Consider the following 13,127-nt stretch of genomic DNA (forward strand, 5'->3'; position numbering starts at 1 on the left):
TTTCCTACCTCTTTCTTATCCACTTACTGTGTGTGGCACTCCTGTTGTTATGCATGCTAAATTTTATCTGGAAGATTAACTGTATGAATACCATTTTTTTTAAACATTCAGCTTGATAAATATTTGTTCAACACGTAGTAGTATATACTTGTTTCCATTCAGTTGTCTGATGGGAGGGAATGGAAATCTTCACTTCACCAAACATATGCCCATACGACCTTTTCTGTTTTAGATCTGCCATGATTTCCAAATTAAGGAGGAGACCTTATTAAATGAGTAAGACTCTTGCTTTGTGGTGTCCCTGTGGGTATATAATTTAGGTTTCCCTTAAAGGTGAGCCCCTTTGTTGGTGGAGCAGGAAATCTGAGGCCCTGAATGGAGTCCATAACAGACCTCCCTTTCACTTTCATTCTCCAGATTTACTATCTTAACAAGGTAGCCCAATCAGCCCCCACATTCCCCCCTGTCTGCCCTTCAAGGAGAAGAGCCAAATCACAAGTGGGAGTAACCTATCTAAATGTCACAATATGAGAAAAACAAATTAGGAACTTAAAAAATCTTCCTTTTTGATTCCTTTAAATAAAAAAACCAGGATTCTTCTTTTATGACTTTTATCTTAGCAAAATTGGAAAAACTTATTTTCATAAATGAGGAAAGAAAAATCAAAGTGAGGCAGAGAAGATGGCACTGAGTTAAATTCTCAGAACCAGAAGAGAAACTCTGGGGACTTCCCTGGTGACGCAGTGGTTGAGAATCCGCCTGCCGATGCAGGGGACACGGGTTCGAGCCCTGGTCCGGGAGGATCCCACACGCCGTGTAGCAACTAAGCTCGTGTGCCACAACTACTGAGCCTGTGCTCTAGAGCCCGCGAGCCACAACTACTGAGCCCGCGCACCTAGAGCCTGTGCTCCGCAACAAGAGAAGCCACTGCAATGAGAAGCCCGTATACCACAACAAAGAGCAGCCCCCGCTCACCGCAACTAGAGAAAGCTTGCATGCAGCAATGAAGACCCAACGCAGCCAAAAATAAATAAATTAAATAAATAAATTTAAAAAAAAACAAAAGAGAAAGTCTGATGTGGTCTTTGTTACATACCATTAGAAGAGGTATACAGTGCTTTTAGGAAATAGCCACAGATGTTTAATGTCACCAGTTGATTCCTTTCACAGTGTAAAACTTCAATGTTGTTGAAAACCATAGCATCTAGATCACCAAGCTTATTGTCACGCAGATCAAGCTGAGTGACGTGAGGGAGGAAGTCCACTTCATCTGCTATTAGCTTCCTAATTAGGTTCAGTCTTGAGAGGAAAAGGACATAAACAGAGACTATAATTAACTGCAATGTTATAAATAAACAGCCACACTCTCATATGGTGACTAACAAGAAGGACTCAAGTCTCAACTCTGTCACAGTCCTCCATGATTTCTTTAATCTCAGTATCTGGCTTTCCTTAACTAGCCAGATTCTCTAACTATTTCTAGCTACAATTCCATGAGGTCTTAACCTTGACAATATAATCTGAAACACAATTTAGATCATTAAGGCTGGAAGAGAAATATGCAAATTGATTTTACCTTGGTTCATTTCAATGGAGAAAAAAATTATTTGAATGTTTATTTCCAAGTAATCTGGTTGAAAGAACACGAGAAACAAAACCCAGAATAACCCATTAAGCACATTACAACTACATGGATATTTAAGGAAAGAGAGAGGATGAGTGAGCAGGTAGATGAGCAGCCATAAAGGACAGAATTAATCAGTGAACTTGGAAAAAAATAATGAATGGGAGTCAAATATACACCAGAGACAGGTGTGTAAATATATCTGAATTTTCAGTTGGTTCTGGACCAAAGATTAATTACCAAAACTATCTCCAATTTTAAAATACTACTTGAAAGAGCAAAGTGCAGAAAGTACTGAAATTTGACACACAGGATTCACTGAGAAATCATAAAACAAAGGACGATGATGGGGATCAGCAAGTTCAGGGCACAGGGGAAAAACTGGCAGAGCCTCAGTCATAAGAACTACTTAGCTAATAGACTAAAGTTGCCATGAATGAGCTGCCAAGAAGATATGTAAGTAGTAACGGGGACTAGGAATCAATATAACAAAAACACATCTAGCTTCAAAGTGGAGAAAAACAGATGAAAATCTCAATTCCTAGTTTGCTAGGCTATGTCCAACTCCTTTACAAACAAACAGAGAACCTCCTGCTTCTCATTACAAAGCCAACAGAGCGCTGAGATCAAGCACTTGGTTAGAAGAGCATTAATACAAAGGCAGGAGCTAAAAAAAAGCCAAGTCTTCTCTGCAGTGATTTTCTGCCCTTTGAGAAAATAAAATGAAATGAGGGTAACTAAAATTTTAATAGCAATATCATAAAGCCACTGAAACACAAGGATGAGAGACAAGACAGCAAAGAGCTAGGACTTGTCAACCTGCAAGAACAGCATATTGCCTCTTCAAATGTCCCCAAGATGATTTATTTTTTTTTGCTCCTTTTCTTTACTATTCCACGTTGTAAGATTAAAAAACTGGCCTCAACCCAGCAATTTGCCTATCTCCAAATGCTCACTAGATTACTAGAATATGTACACAGAATAAAAAGAAAAAAACCCTCAAATCTAATTTTGGATATAAGAGACTGCAGGGGGCTTCCCTGGTGGCGCAGTGGTTGAGAGTCCGCCTGCCGATGCGGGGGACACGGGTTCGTGCCCTGGTCCGGGAAGATCCCAGATGCCGCGGAGCGGGTGGGCCCGTGAGCCATGGCCGCTGAGCCTGCGCGTCCGGAGCCTGTGCTCCGCAACGGGAGAGGCCACAACAGTGAGAGGCCCGCATACCGCAAAAAAAAAAAAAAGAGAGACTGCAGTTATTGAAAAAATGTCCCAGTTCTCCCTAATCTACACTTTAAATTACCTTCACATGGCACTATCATCTCCTCGACACCCCCCTCCATTGTATTAACACTAAGTACTTAAAGGGCTGGTTTAATGAGGAGACAAAAGAAAATCTATAACAGGGAGGTTAGTCCCACTACTCACTTTATTTATTTATTTTTTTTTTGCGGCACGCGGGCCTCTCACTGTTGTGGCCTCTCCCATTGCGGAGCACAGGCTCCGGACGCGCAGGCTCAGTGGCCACGGCTCACGGGCCCAGCCGCTCCGCGGCACGTGGGATCCTCCCGGACCGGGGCACGAACCCGCGTCCCCTGCATCGGCAGGCGGACTCTCAACCACTGCGCCACCAGGGAAGCCCCCACTACTCACTTTAAATTGCCAAGTCTTATCAGGATGCAAATATCAAAAGTTTTCAGGCTCACACAATAATACAACTACTTAGGGTGACCTTTTAAAGAGGCAAAATGTGGTAAAAGTTTTCTTCCAATAATCTCCTCAGTGAACACAGGCATTTTATCTATTTCATCAGTACTCACTGAGCATTTACTATGTGTTGATCGGCAGGATGAAAATGTTCTAGTTCCAGTTTGCTGCTCAACACTTTGCATATGTGACCTTGAGTAAGTCACCAAAGTCTCCGTTAAGTCTAATTCTAACCTGTAAAATGGGGATGACGCCTTCCTCGTCCTACAAGGCAGGTGAGAAAATCAAATGAATGTATGTGCTGGTGCTTTGTGAACAAGGAAAAGCCATGGTGGTGATGATGACGACGACGATAAGCGATGGCTTTGTATCAATAAGAGATGAATAAAGTAAGGTGCTTGTCAACAGATTTAGTAATTCAGTGAGGAAAACCAGATATGCTTTGAAATACGAAGTATGTGACAAATGTCATAAATGACGTAAAATACAGAGAATGGTCAAAAACGATGCTACGCAAGAGGAGCCATCCCATCTGAATCCCAAGGGCAGGCAGAATTCAACACATGTAAGTGGGAGAAGAAAGGAGTCCATGAGGAGTTGCTGAATGGCCTTTGGACTGAAGAGAAGAGCACAAGGTGAGTTTCATGCATGGGTGTAGGGGTCCCTCAGGAGTGCAGGCTATGTGAGAGGAGTGAGAATATGGCCACAAAGGTGGGTTAGTCAATTAATATTTATCAAGTACTGTGCCTACTAAGCACTAACACTGGGAACTCAAGGATACATAAATAAGAGCAGTGCTTCTCAAGTTATCTCAGGTGAAGGACCTATTTTCTAAACTTCTAATCCATCACAGACTGATGTGTAGTCATATGCACATACCAGGACACAGCTCACCGCACAAGCAGCTCACCACTGCAAGTTCGCCAACACCTAAACTAGTCTACTCCTTGTACGATAAGATGAGTCCACTTATATGAGTCTACTTGGATATTGTGGCAGTGTCAAGTCACTGTGCGTTTTTAAGATATTAAGTCTCAATTTCTATACATATCTCATTGTAGAAAAGTAGCAGATAGTAGGTTTGCTAGCACAGGCTGGAGGACCACACTTTGAGCAGCTCTGAGCTAGTGCCTCATCCTCAAGGGATTCACAGCCTAGTGGGTTGAAACCAGATGCGAGCGCTTGAATATCTTGAACTAGAGAAGTGAAGGCTCTGAGCGGGGCTGTGCTTGCTTGAGAGGCTGTACAATGGCAGCAGATAGCTCAGCTAGGAGACAATAGCAGCAGTGAGAAGGCAAAGGAAGGGACAAGGAGTCAAATTAGCATGCAAGAACTGATGGGATCTGGTAGCAGACTAGGAAATAAGAGTCAAAAATTTTGTGTCTGGATAACCAATGAAGCAGTGTTGCTATCAGCAAAATTAGGAATCCAGGGGAAAGAACTGGTTGAATAGAAAGAAATTAAACTCTCCTTCACATGTAATTTGGGTGAGAGTGTCAATAGGAGAAAGCAAGGTGAAGTTATCCTGCTGGCAGCAGAAGTGGAACTAATCCCAAGAAGAGAACTAAGAGTTAGAGAAAAATTGAGGAATATTTACCATGGAGATGAAAGGTAAATGATGAAGTCCTGTGAGTACAGGCAACCAACCACCAAGGCACAACACAGAAAGAGAGGTGATCGAGGAGAAAGACGTAATATCCACATTTTGGACAGAGAAGAGGAGAAATTATTAATGATGCCATAGAAGAAATAATATCAGACTCAGAAACGTGAATATGAGAAAAAGAATAAGATGAAAAGAAAAATGACTACTTTTAATCTGATGTATCCATCTGAAGGAATAAAAATGCAATCAATAAAATTAGCCTTCTGCTTACAGAAACTAAGTGAAACTCCCCTTGAATCATCCCACTAGCTTCAGTTTAAAATATTAAGGCAGAATTATAAGCAAATCTGACCAGATTTCTGGCCCCTCAGCTCCGTGGTCTGAAGGGAAGCAGTCATCTACTCATGATCATTCAACATTTACATGTACAAAAGTCTATTCTGGTATTTAAATATCCTGTAACTAATCTCATCTAAAAAAGACCCAATTAGAACTATAAATCTGAAGAATTTACAAAGCTCTTAATAAGAAGTTACTTCCAAACATATTAGACTGATCTCGTTTGTAAGCTAATTCAGATCAAGAAAAATGACGCTTTCTTATCCATACCATGTAACTTATAAATCCCCTCATGCTTGCTACCTGAGGTCAAAACGACCATCGTTATACTCTGGGTGACTGAATTTAAAAAGGGCTCGGGGCTTCCCTGGTGGCGCAGTGGTTGAGAGTCCACCTGCCGATGCAGGGGACGCGGGTTCGTGCCCCGGTCCGGGAAGATCCCACGTGCCGCGGAGCGGCTGGGCCCGTGAGCCATGGCCGCCGAGCCTGCGTGTCCGGAGCCTGTGCTCTGCAGCGGGAGAGGCCACGGCAGTGAGAGGCCCGCGTACCAAAAAAATAAATAAATAAAAATAAAAAATAAAAAGGGCTCGGGGCTTCCCTGGTGGCGCAGTGGTTGAGAGTCCACCTGCCGATGCAGGGGACGCGGGTTCGTGCCCCGGTCCAGGAAGATCCCACGTGCCGCGGAGCGGCTGGGCCCGTGAGCCGTGGCCGCTGAGCCTGCGCGTCCGGAGCCTGTGCTCCGCAACGGGAGAGGCCACAGCGGTGAGAGGCCCGCATACCGCAAAAAAAAAGGGGGCTCAAATTCTTGAATATGAAGGTTTTCTAAACCCAAGTGACTCAGAGATAAATAATGTTAACAATTTAGAAAGAAAGTTAACAAGACAAAGTGTTCAGTTCCCTATCCTGTCACACTCCAAAAAGTTCTCAAAGTCAGATAAATTATTACCATTTGAACTCCCTGAACTAAGAAGTCTAGGTCTGCAAGCTGCTAACACTTCCCCAGGTGTGACAGGCTTGAATCTTTAGTCTGAGGAAAGGCAAAGCAAATCAACTCTTTGTGGGACTGGAATGAACGGGTTCCCCGGGGCCAAACCGTAAGAATGGAGATGACAGGGGAGCAAAAGGTGATGCTACTTTATACTGATGAACAGGCCTGAGTGAGGGTCTGCGGTTATCACCAGAGAGGAAAGTGGGTCGTAAAACAAGGAAAGAACCATCAAACAAAGAGGTGAAAAGATGCCAAGACTGACAGCTGAGCAGGGTTCATGAGTATGAGCGATCTCAGCAGGTAATGATAACAATACGTAACACTTGCTGGGAGAGCGAGGCATTCCTTCCGCAGCTCTGTGAATTAGACCCTGTCGTTAACGGTGATCTAGAGACGAGAGCACTGCTGCGCAGAGATATTAAATATCTCGCCCAAGATTTCATGTGGTCATCACTCCCTGGCTAATGGGAAAGTTAGTGTGGTTGAAAAAGTATCAAATTGGGCAAGTTAATACTAAGGCCTAAACCTAATATGTTGCTTTGCAGGAACTCAAGCCCAGTGACAGGCTCTTGTTTTTCCTTAAAAAAAGAGAAATTTAGAACGGCTTCCTCCTTGTGTATTGGTTCTTTGTGCATTAGAAAGTAAAACTGAAGTTTACATACGAAGGGATGATTACTGGGCATCTGTGATGTAGCAAGGATTGTGTTAGTGTTTTCAGCCAGAGTTTAGAGTGATCAGGATTCAAAATGCAGGTCCCCTTGTTCTTGCAAGGGGTGAGAGTGGAGGTTCTGGCCAACCTTGGGCCTACCAAGAGATGATGAGTTTTACATTTTTGTAAAGAACTGTAAACTAAGGGCAGACCCATCTGGATAGAGAGAGAGAGAGGAAATTAAAATAAGTAAATTAAATAAATAATAAATTTAATTTAATGACTATATTATATTAAGGAAGCCAAGGAAGGGAAAAAAAAATTAAGGAGAGATGCTCAATGGTGTCAACTGCCTCAAGCCACAGAAAAGTAGGAATAAGAGAGAAAAATATCCACTTGGCTCTTGATACGGTTTTCATTCACCATAAATAGCTCTCTCTGACTCAATGGGCCTACTGATTCACGCTAATTAAAACTAGGCTCAAACTTGCAAAACCAACTAAGACCTTCAAGATATGTGGTCTCATCAGTGAGAAAAAAGTTTTTTAACAAGTTTCAGGCATGAGCAGACCCTACTACTACTAATCATTATACTCCCCTCTGGGTAAAAATAGCAAAGCGGGCCCTTATTGCAACTAACCAGCCTGCTTGCCTCGACAGAAGAATGCCACCAGAAGGGCTATAACCTACCCCCCAAATATAAGCCAACCACTCAAATGGGATATATTTCTTTAAAATGGTTACCTTAGATCCACATGTTTAATGTGAGGCATTTTTCTTAAAGCCTGTAGCCTAAGAGTCTCCATACAGTTTCCAGACATACAAAGCTTATCCACAGCAGTCAATTTCTCCAATACCTCTGGAATGTCAGTGAATTCATTGAAAGAAAGACCAAGATAACTAAGCTGATGCATGTTCTCCAACTCAGCAGGAAGGGTCTGCAGAAAGTTTCCATCCAACAAAAATGTCTGTAAGCTATTAAAGAAAACATGAGAATTAGAAAGAGAATGTATAAATTTTACATCTTTATTATTAACATACGAGTTCCATAAGTATAGATCATATTACCAGAAAAAGAAAATATACTATCCTTTGCAAAATGCTAAGGACAGGGCCCGAGGCAATAATACACCAGAAAGAAATGATCAGAGATAAACATCTTAATCTTTTACTGAAAACGAAAATTATGACCAATTTTCCCAACTTGGATGGGCATAAATGAGAACAACACGAGCTGACTGCAGTGTGAATCAGCCCAAATACCCATTTTTCATTGTTATTCTAAAAAATTAACTTCTAGGTCTTAGAATTCAACATAACTCAGGAAATGAGAAAGTAACCTCTCCTCCCATATTTAGACACATTCACCTGTAGGGGTCTTCGTTCTAAACAAGGATATTTTAATTTTTTACAAGATTCTGAAAGAAGCTAACAAATAAACTCTACACAAGAGCATGATCTCTTGATTTGGGACCAAGAGACCAACATAAGACCAACATAACAAGTTAACTTATCTCATGTGCTGCGACCCTGGTGCAGCTTTCTGGGGGTTTCTGAGAGATACTTTGCGGCAGGGTTTGAAGTACATACTTGTGCATATCTCTGACGGCTGCCGGGACTGCTCGGAGGGCATTGCAGGACACATTCAGCTCGGCCAGGGTTGGAATATTGCAGACCGCTAACGGGAAGTCCCCTAAATGATTATTGGAAAGGTTAAGACTCTTCAACTTGCTGAACCTATTATAATAAAAGGAAAGAAAAGACAAATGTCATGGATGCATAACATCACATGATTGTGGCATAGCCCTAGAGATAATCTAGTCCAACTCTAATGCAGCTGAGCAGAAAAAGCAGCCCTCAGAGGGTAAGCGAGCAGCAGAGCTGGAGTGCACATCTTCAGGCTCTAAGGCCAGCGTTTTACCTAAAATATAAAGATTATATTTAAGAACAAACGTCACTCTAAAATAAGGTTGAATATTTGAGGCGGTGAGTTTGCTGGAGTGAGTTTTTTAGCTTCACCTTGGCTAGCGTAATTAACACCCAAGTGAATGACAACAGAGAGGAAGGAAAAGAACACCGATGTAGCTCTTTAGGATTTCTGTTACCCCAGACGAGTCAAAAAATTTTCTGCTTCCCTTCTCTCCAATCCAAACCTGAAATGACAAAGACTTCACAATCACTCAAAACTACACCCTCTCTAAGGGTACCAGTTTTGCAGCTCCAAAGTAAGAACCAATGACCACTCCTCAGTCTCGATCCTGCTAACCACACACCCTTCCACGAAGAGCTCTTCTCACCTCACTCTAAGGACACTTTCCTCACCCAGCCTCTTCCGAGCTCTCTCCAGCCTGTCCTCCTTTGCTTCTTTTTTCTTCCCCATCTCCTCTTTCCTACCCCACAGCTCGGTACTCCTCACAGGCGTGCTCTCTGCTTCTTCTCTCTTTACACTGTCTTCCTTGGAAATCGTTTTACTACCCCGTGGACAACTCTCTCTAGCCCCATCGCACAATCTCCTCCCTGCTGACCCACCCCACCACATTTCCAGTCCTAAACTGAACGTACCATCTTTATCCCAGACCTTCACTTCCTCCTGCTCTATTTCTGTTAATGGCTCTTTCATTTTCTCAGTTGTCCAAGCAATTAAAGCAATTCAAGAAGTCACCTCTAAGTTTGAGGGCACTTCTCTGTGCACTCTCAGCCCATTGCCAACCTCTACACGTTTTCTATTTGAGATGAGAATCAGATTAGTTATTGCATTACACTAGTTATTTTATAAACTGGCCAAGCCTAAATACTAGGCAATGTGTACTATGCCTAGAACAGACACATCTTAAAAATAAACCCAATGCAATCCAATCAGCATTTTAAAGAAACTGTCATGTGACCTCTTTACTGAATTTTATAATAAAAAATGTAAAGCTTTGTTCTAAATGGGTATATAAATTTTATTCTAAATAGAAAGCTGACAATGTACTTATTTGACAGGCTGATAGCTATTTTCTTGACAGAGTAATTTTATTTTATTTATTTTTGGTGGGGGTGAAATTGAAAAGAATAGTTTTATTGCTTCGCCAGGCAAAGGGGGACACAGAGGGCTAATGCTTTCAAAACTGAGGGTCCTGACCTGCAGGGGGTAGTGAGGAGTTTTACAGTAATGGTTCAAAGAGGAGGGTGTGGTCAGCTCATGGACTTTCTTCTGATTGGTTGGTGGTGAGGTAAGTGGGAGTCAGTATCATCAACCTTCTGGCTCCAGCCAGTCCGTGGTCTGTCTGTTGTGGCAGCATAGAGTTAACTTCTCCCACCTGGTGGGGGTTTCAGTATCTGGTTTCAGGACTTAATGAAGCCCAGGTTCTTGATGTCTCTTCGCGGAAACAATTCAGTGAGAGACAAAGTTGACAGGTAAGAAGTGGATTTATTTCTAGAGAAACACACTCCACAGAGTGTGGGCCATCTCAGAAGGCGAGAGCGGCCGACAGTTAATTTTAAAGTAAAAAACAAAACAAAACTTAAGAATTACTGCTAAACGTGAATAATCATTTTAAAATTTGTTTTGTATTTTATGATTTGATTCATTAGTCCTACCTAAAACAAAGAATGTTTATCCTCTGTTCTGATTATCTATGATCTATCCAACACACAAGCTAGAATTAGAGAGTCTATTATTCCTAGCCCACGGGTTCTCAAAGCATGGTTGGGGGACCGTGGAAGAGGTCCTTGAGATCCTTTCAGGAGATTCTCAAGGTCAAAACTATTTTCATAACAATACTAAGATGTCATTTGACTTTTGCCACTCTCATTTTCTCCCAAGTGTCCAGTGGAGAGAGTTCCAGATGGTACATGTCTTTGTGATAGCACACCTGATTAGAAACAGAAAGAGACTTGAGAATCCAACTATCTTCTACTTAAGCCAGGCATTAAAAGAGTTGCAAAAATATAAAATAATAACATTCTTCTCCCTATTTTTTCTTGTTATAGAAGGTAGTTATTTTTCATAAAAAATACATATGTTAACAAGAATGGGGTTTATTATTTTTCTAAATGAATTACTATATATGAAAATATTTCTCAGTTTAAATTTCTGACACAGTAAATATCAATAGTTTAATCCACAGAAATAAAAGCTGCTTAGGGTCCCCAATTTTTGAGACAGTAAAACAGTCTTGAAATAGGGTTGCCAGATAAAATACAGGACATCCAGTTAAATTTGTATTTCAGATAAACAACAAATAATTGTTTAGTATAAGTATGTCTCAAATGTTGCATGAGACATACTTATGCTAAAAAACATATATTCTTTTTTTTTCTGAAATTCAAATTTAACTAGATGCTTTTTTCCCTTCTAATTCTGGAAACTCTATCCTGAAATAGATAAAACTGCTATTCTAGTCCAAACAAAAACAGTATCTATCCTACCTTCTAGATTTGTATCCTCATTTGGTAGAACTGGCCACAGTTTTAAAATATGCATGCAATTAAACTGAACTTTTTTTTAAAAAGTTCCTATAGGAAGGAAAAAGACCCTAGACATTATCCAAAACAACATAGCACAAAGACTTCAGAAAGTGGGGAACAGAAGGATTATAATTCCAATAATTACTCAGGATGGAAAGTGGAAGCATTGGCTTCTGGAAAAATATTTGTCAATAACAGGGGGATAAAAGGTATATTCATCTATGCAAACAAATTTATTAGGACTATACCATTCCTGAGAAGAAAGGCAAGCAACAGTGAGTTGAATGAGTAAAAGGCAGGTGACAAACTTGAATGGAAAAGAAAAAAATAGTTAAGTACAGGCCAAGTGCCCCTATAGAACAAGGAGTTTGGGCTCCCTTGGCCTCTAGAGCTGTACTGTTTGGTACAAATACCACGAGACCCAGGTGGCTCCCGAGCATCTGAAATGGGGCTAGTCAAAACTGACGTGTTCTCTAATTATAAAACAGACACTGGATTTCAAAGACTTAGTACAAAAAAGAATGTAAACTCTATTAATAATTTTTTAGAACTGATAATTTTGATACATTGAATTAAATAAGATATATTATTAACAACAATTTCACCTGTTTCTTCTTCTTTTTCCTCAATGTGGCTACCAGAAAATTTAAGATTACTTATGTGGCTCAGATTATATTTCCATTAGAGAAGCATTCTCTCCTTACTAACAATAAGCAGGATCCTGGAATTCCTTACCCAAATGACACCTTATCTGTTTTCAGTGCTTGTGTGGGCCTCTTCCCTGGGCCCATCCGCCCATGAGTATGTGCACCCATAGGCCCTAGGAATGGACAGAGCTTGGACACATGGGCTGTGTGTCCTGCAGGATGAGGGACAGAGTCGGAGATGGGTAAAGATGATATTTGGGCCACTGAGCCAGTTCCCCCCCATGCAGCCATATCCAGTGCAGAATCCCAAGGGGTCTGAGGATTATATAGATAGAATTCAATAAATGTGAATCTAGAGGTCATCATAAAAGTATATTTGTGAAGGTAGGAGGCGAGAATGTGTTTTATTTAACAGTTTGTTAGCTTAATTATAAATTAAATATTTAGATATGTGGGCTGGAGCCTCCATTTATACTCTTGCCCTAGACCTATACTTTTTTTTTTTTGCAGTACGCGGGTCTCTCACTGTTGTGGCCTCTCCCGTTGCGGAGCACAGGCTCCAGACACACAGGCTCAGCGGCCATGGCTCACGGGCCCAGCCACTACGCGACATGTGGGATCTTCCCGGACCGGGGCACGAACTCGTGTCCCCTGCATCGGCAGGTGGATTCTCAACCACTGCGCCACCAGGGAAGCCCAACCTATACATTTTAAAGGATGATTCTGATTTATAAGTGTCCTAAGTTTCTCTCGTTCCCTCTCTACCTCCTTTGTAGCCTGCCCTGCACAGCCCATCCCCCAAATTCTTCCCAGAAAAGAACACGATGTTCAGCAGACTTGTTTAGCAAACAAAGCACGGATTGTTTCTGAGAACTCAAGTTCTTGATCAGAACACAGTAAAACTCATTTGTTTTGGAAACTCTAACCCTTAGCCTTCTTAGAGGTCCACTTTTTCTTTATTTATGTAAAAAGCAGTCAGATTATAGGCATCTGCCAATTCAAAAACCCCTTCTTAGAAAAATAAAAGTCCACCTAGAATCCACTTCCCTCTGGTCTTCAAATGGGTGAAACAGATACCTGAAGGCAATGTTTAAGAGAGAGATAAGAGATCAAAGTGGGGA

General features: G+C 41.4%; 1 protein-coding gene across 1 annotated transcript in view; it reads right to left on the reverse strand.

Annotated features, from left to right (window-relative positions):
- PHLPP1 (PH domain and leucine rich repeat protein phosphatase 1) overlaps nt 1-13,127 on the reverse strand; it is a 214,018-nt gene that overhangs the window by 50,068 nt on the left and 150,823 nt on the right. The window contains exons 5-7 of the mRNA XM_059041405.2: nt 8,498-8,644; nt 7,652-7,882; nt 1,097-1,299 (exon numbers count right to left, since the gene is read on the reverse strand). Coding sequence (XP_058897388.1) covers nt 1,097-1,299; nt 7,652-7,882; nt 8,498-8,644 — 581 coding nt within the window. The remainder of the gene's footprint in view (nt 1-1,096; nt 1,300-7,651; nt 7,883-8,497; nt 8,645-13,127) is intronic.

The sequence above is a fragment of the Kogia breviceps genome, chromosome 15 (assembly GCF_026419965.1).
Source record: "Kogia breviceps isolate mKogBre1 chromosome 15, mKogBre1 haplotype 1, whole genome shotgun sequence".
In the NCBI taxonomy this organism is placed as follows: Eukaryota; Metazoa; Chordata; class Mammalia; order Artiodactyla; family Physeteridae; genus Kogia; species Kogia breviceps.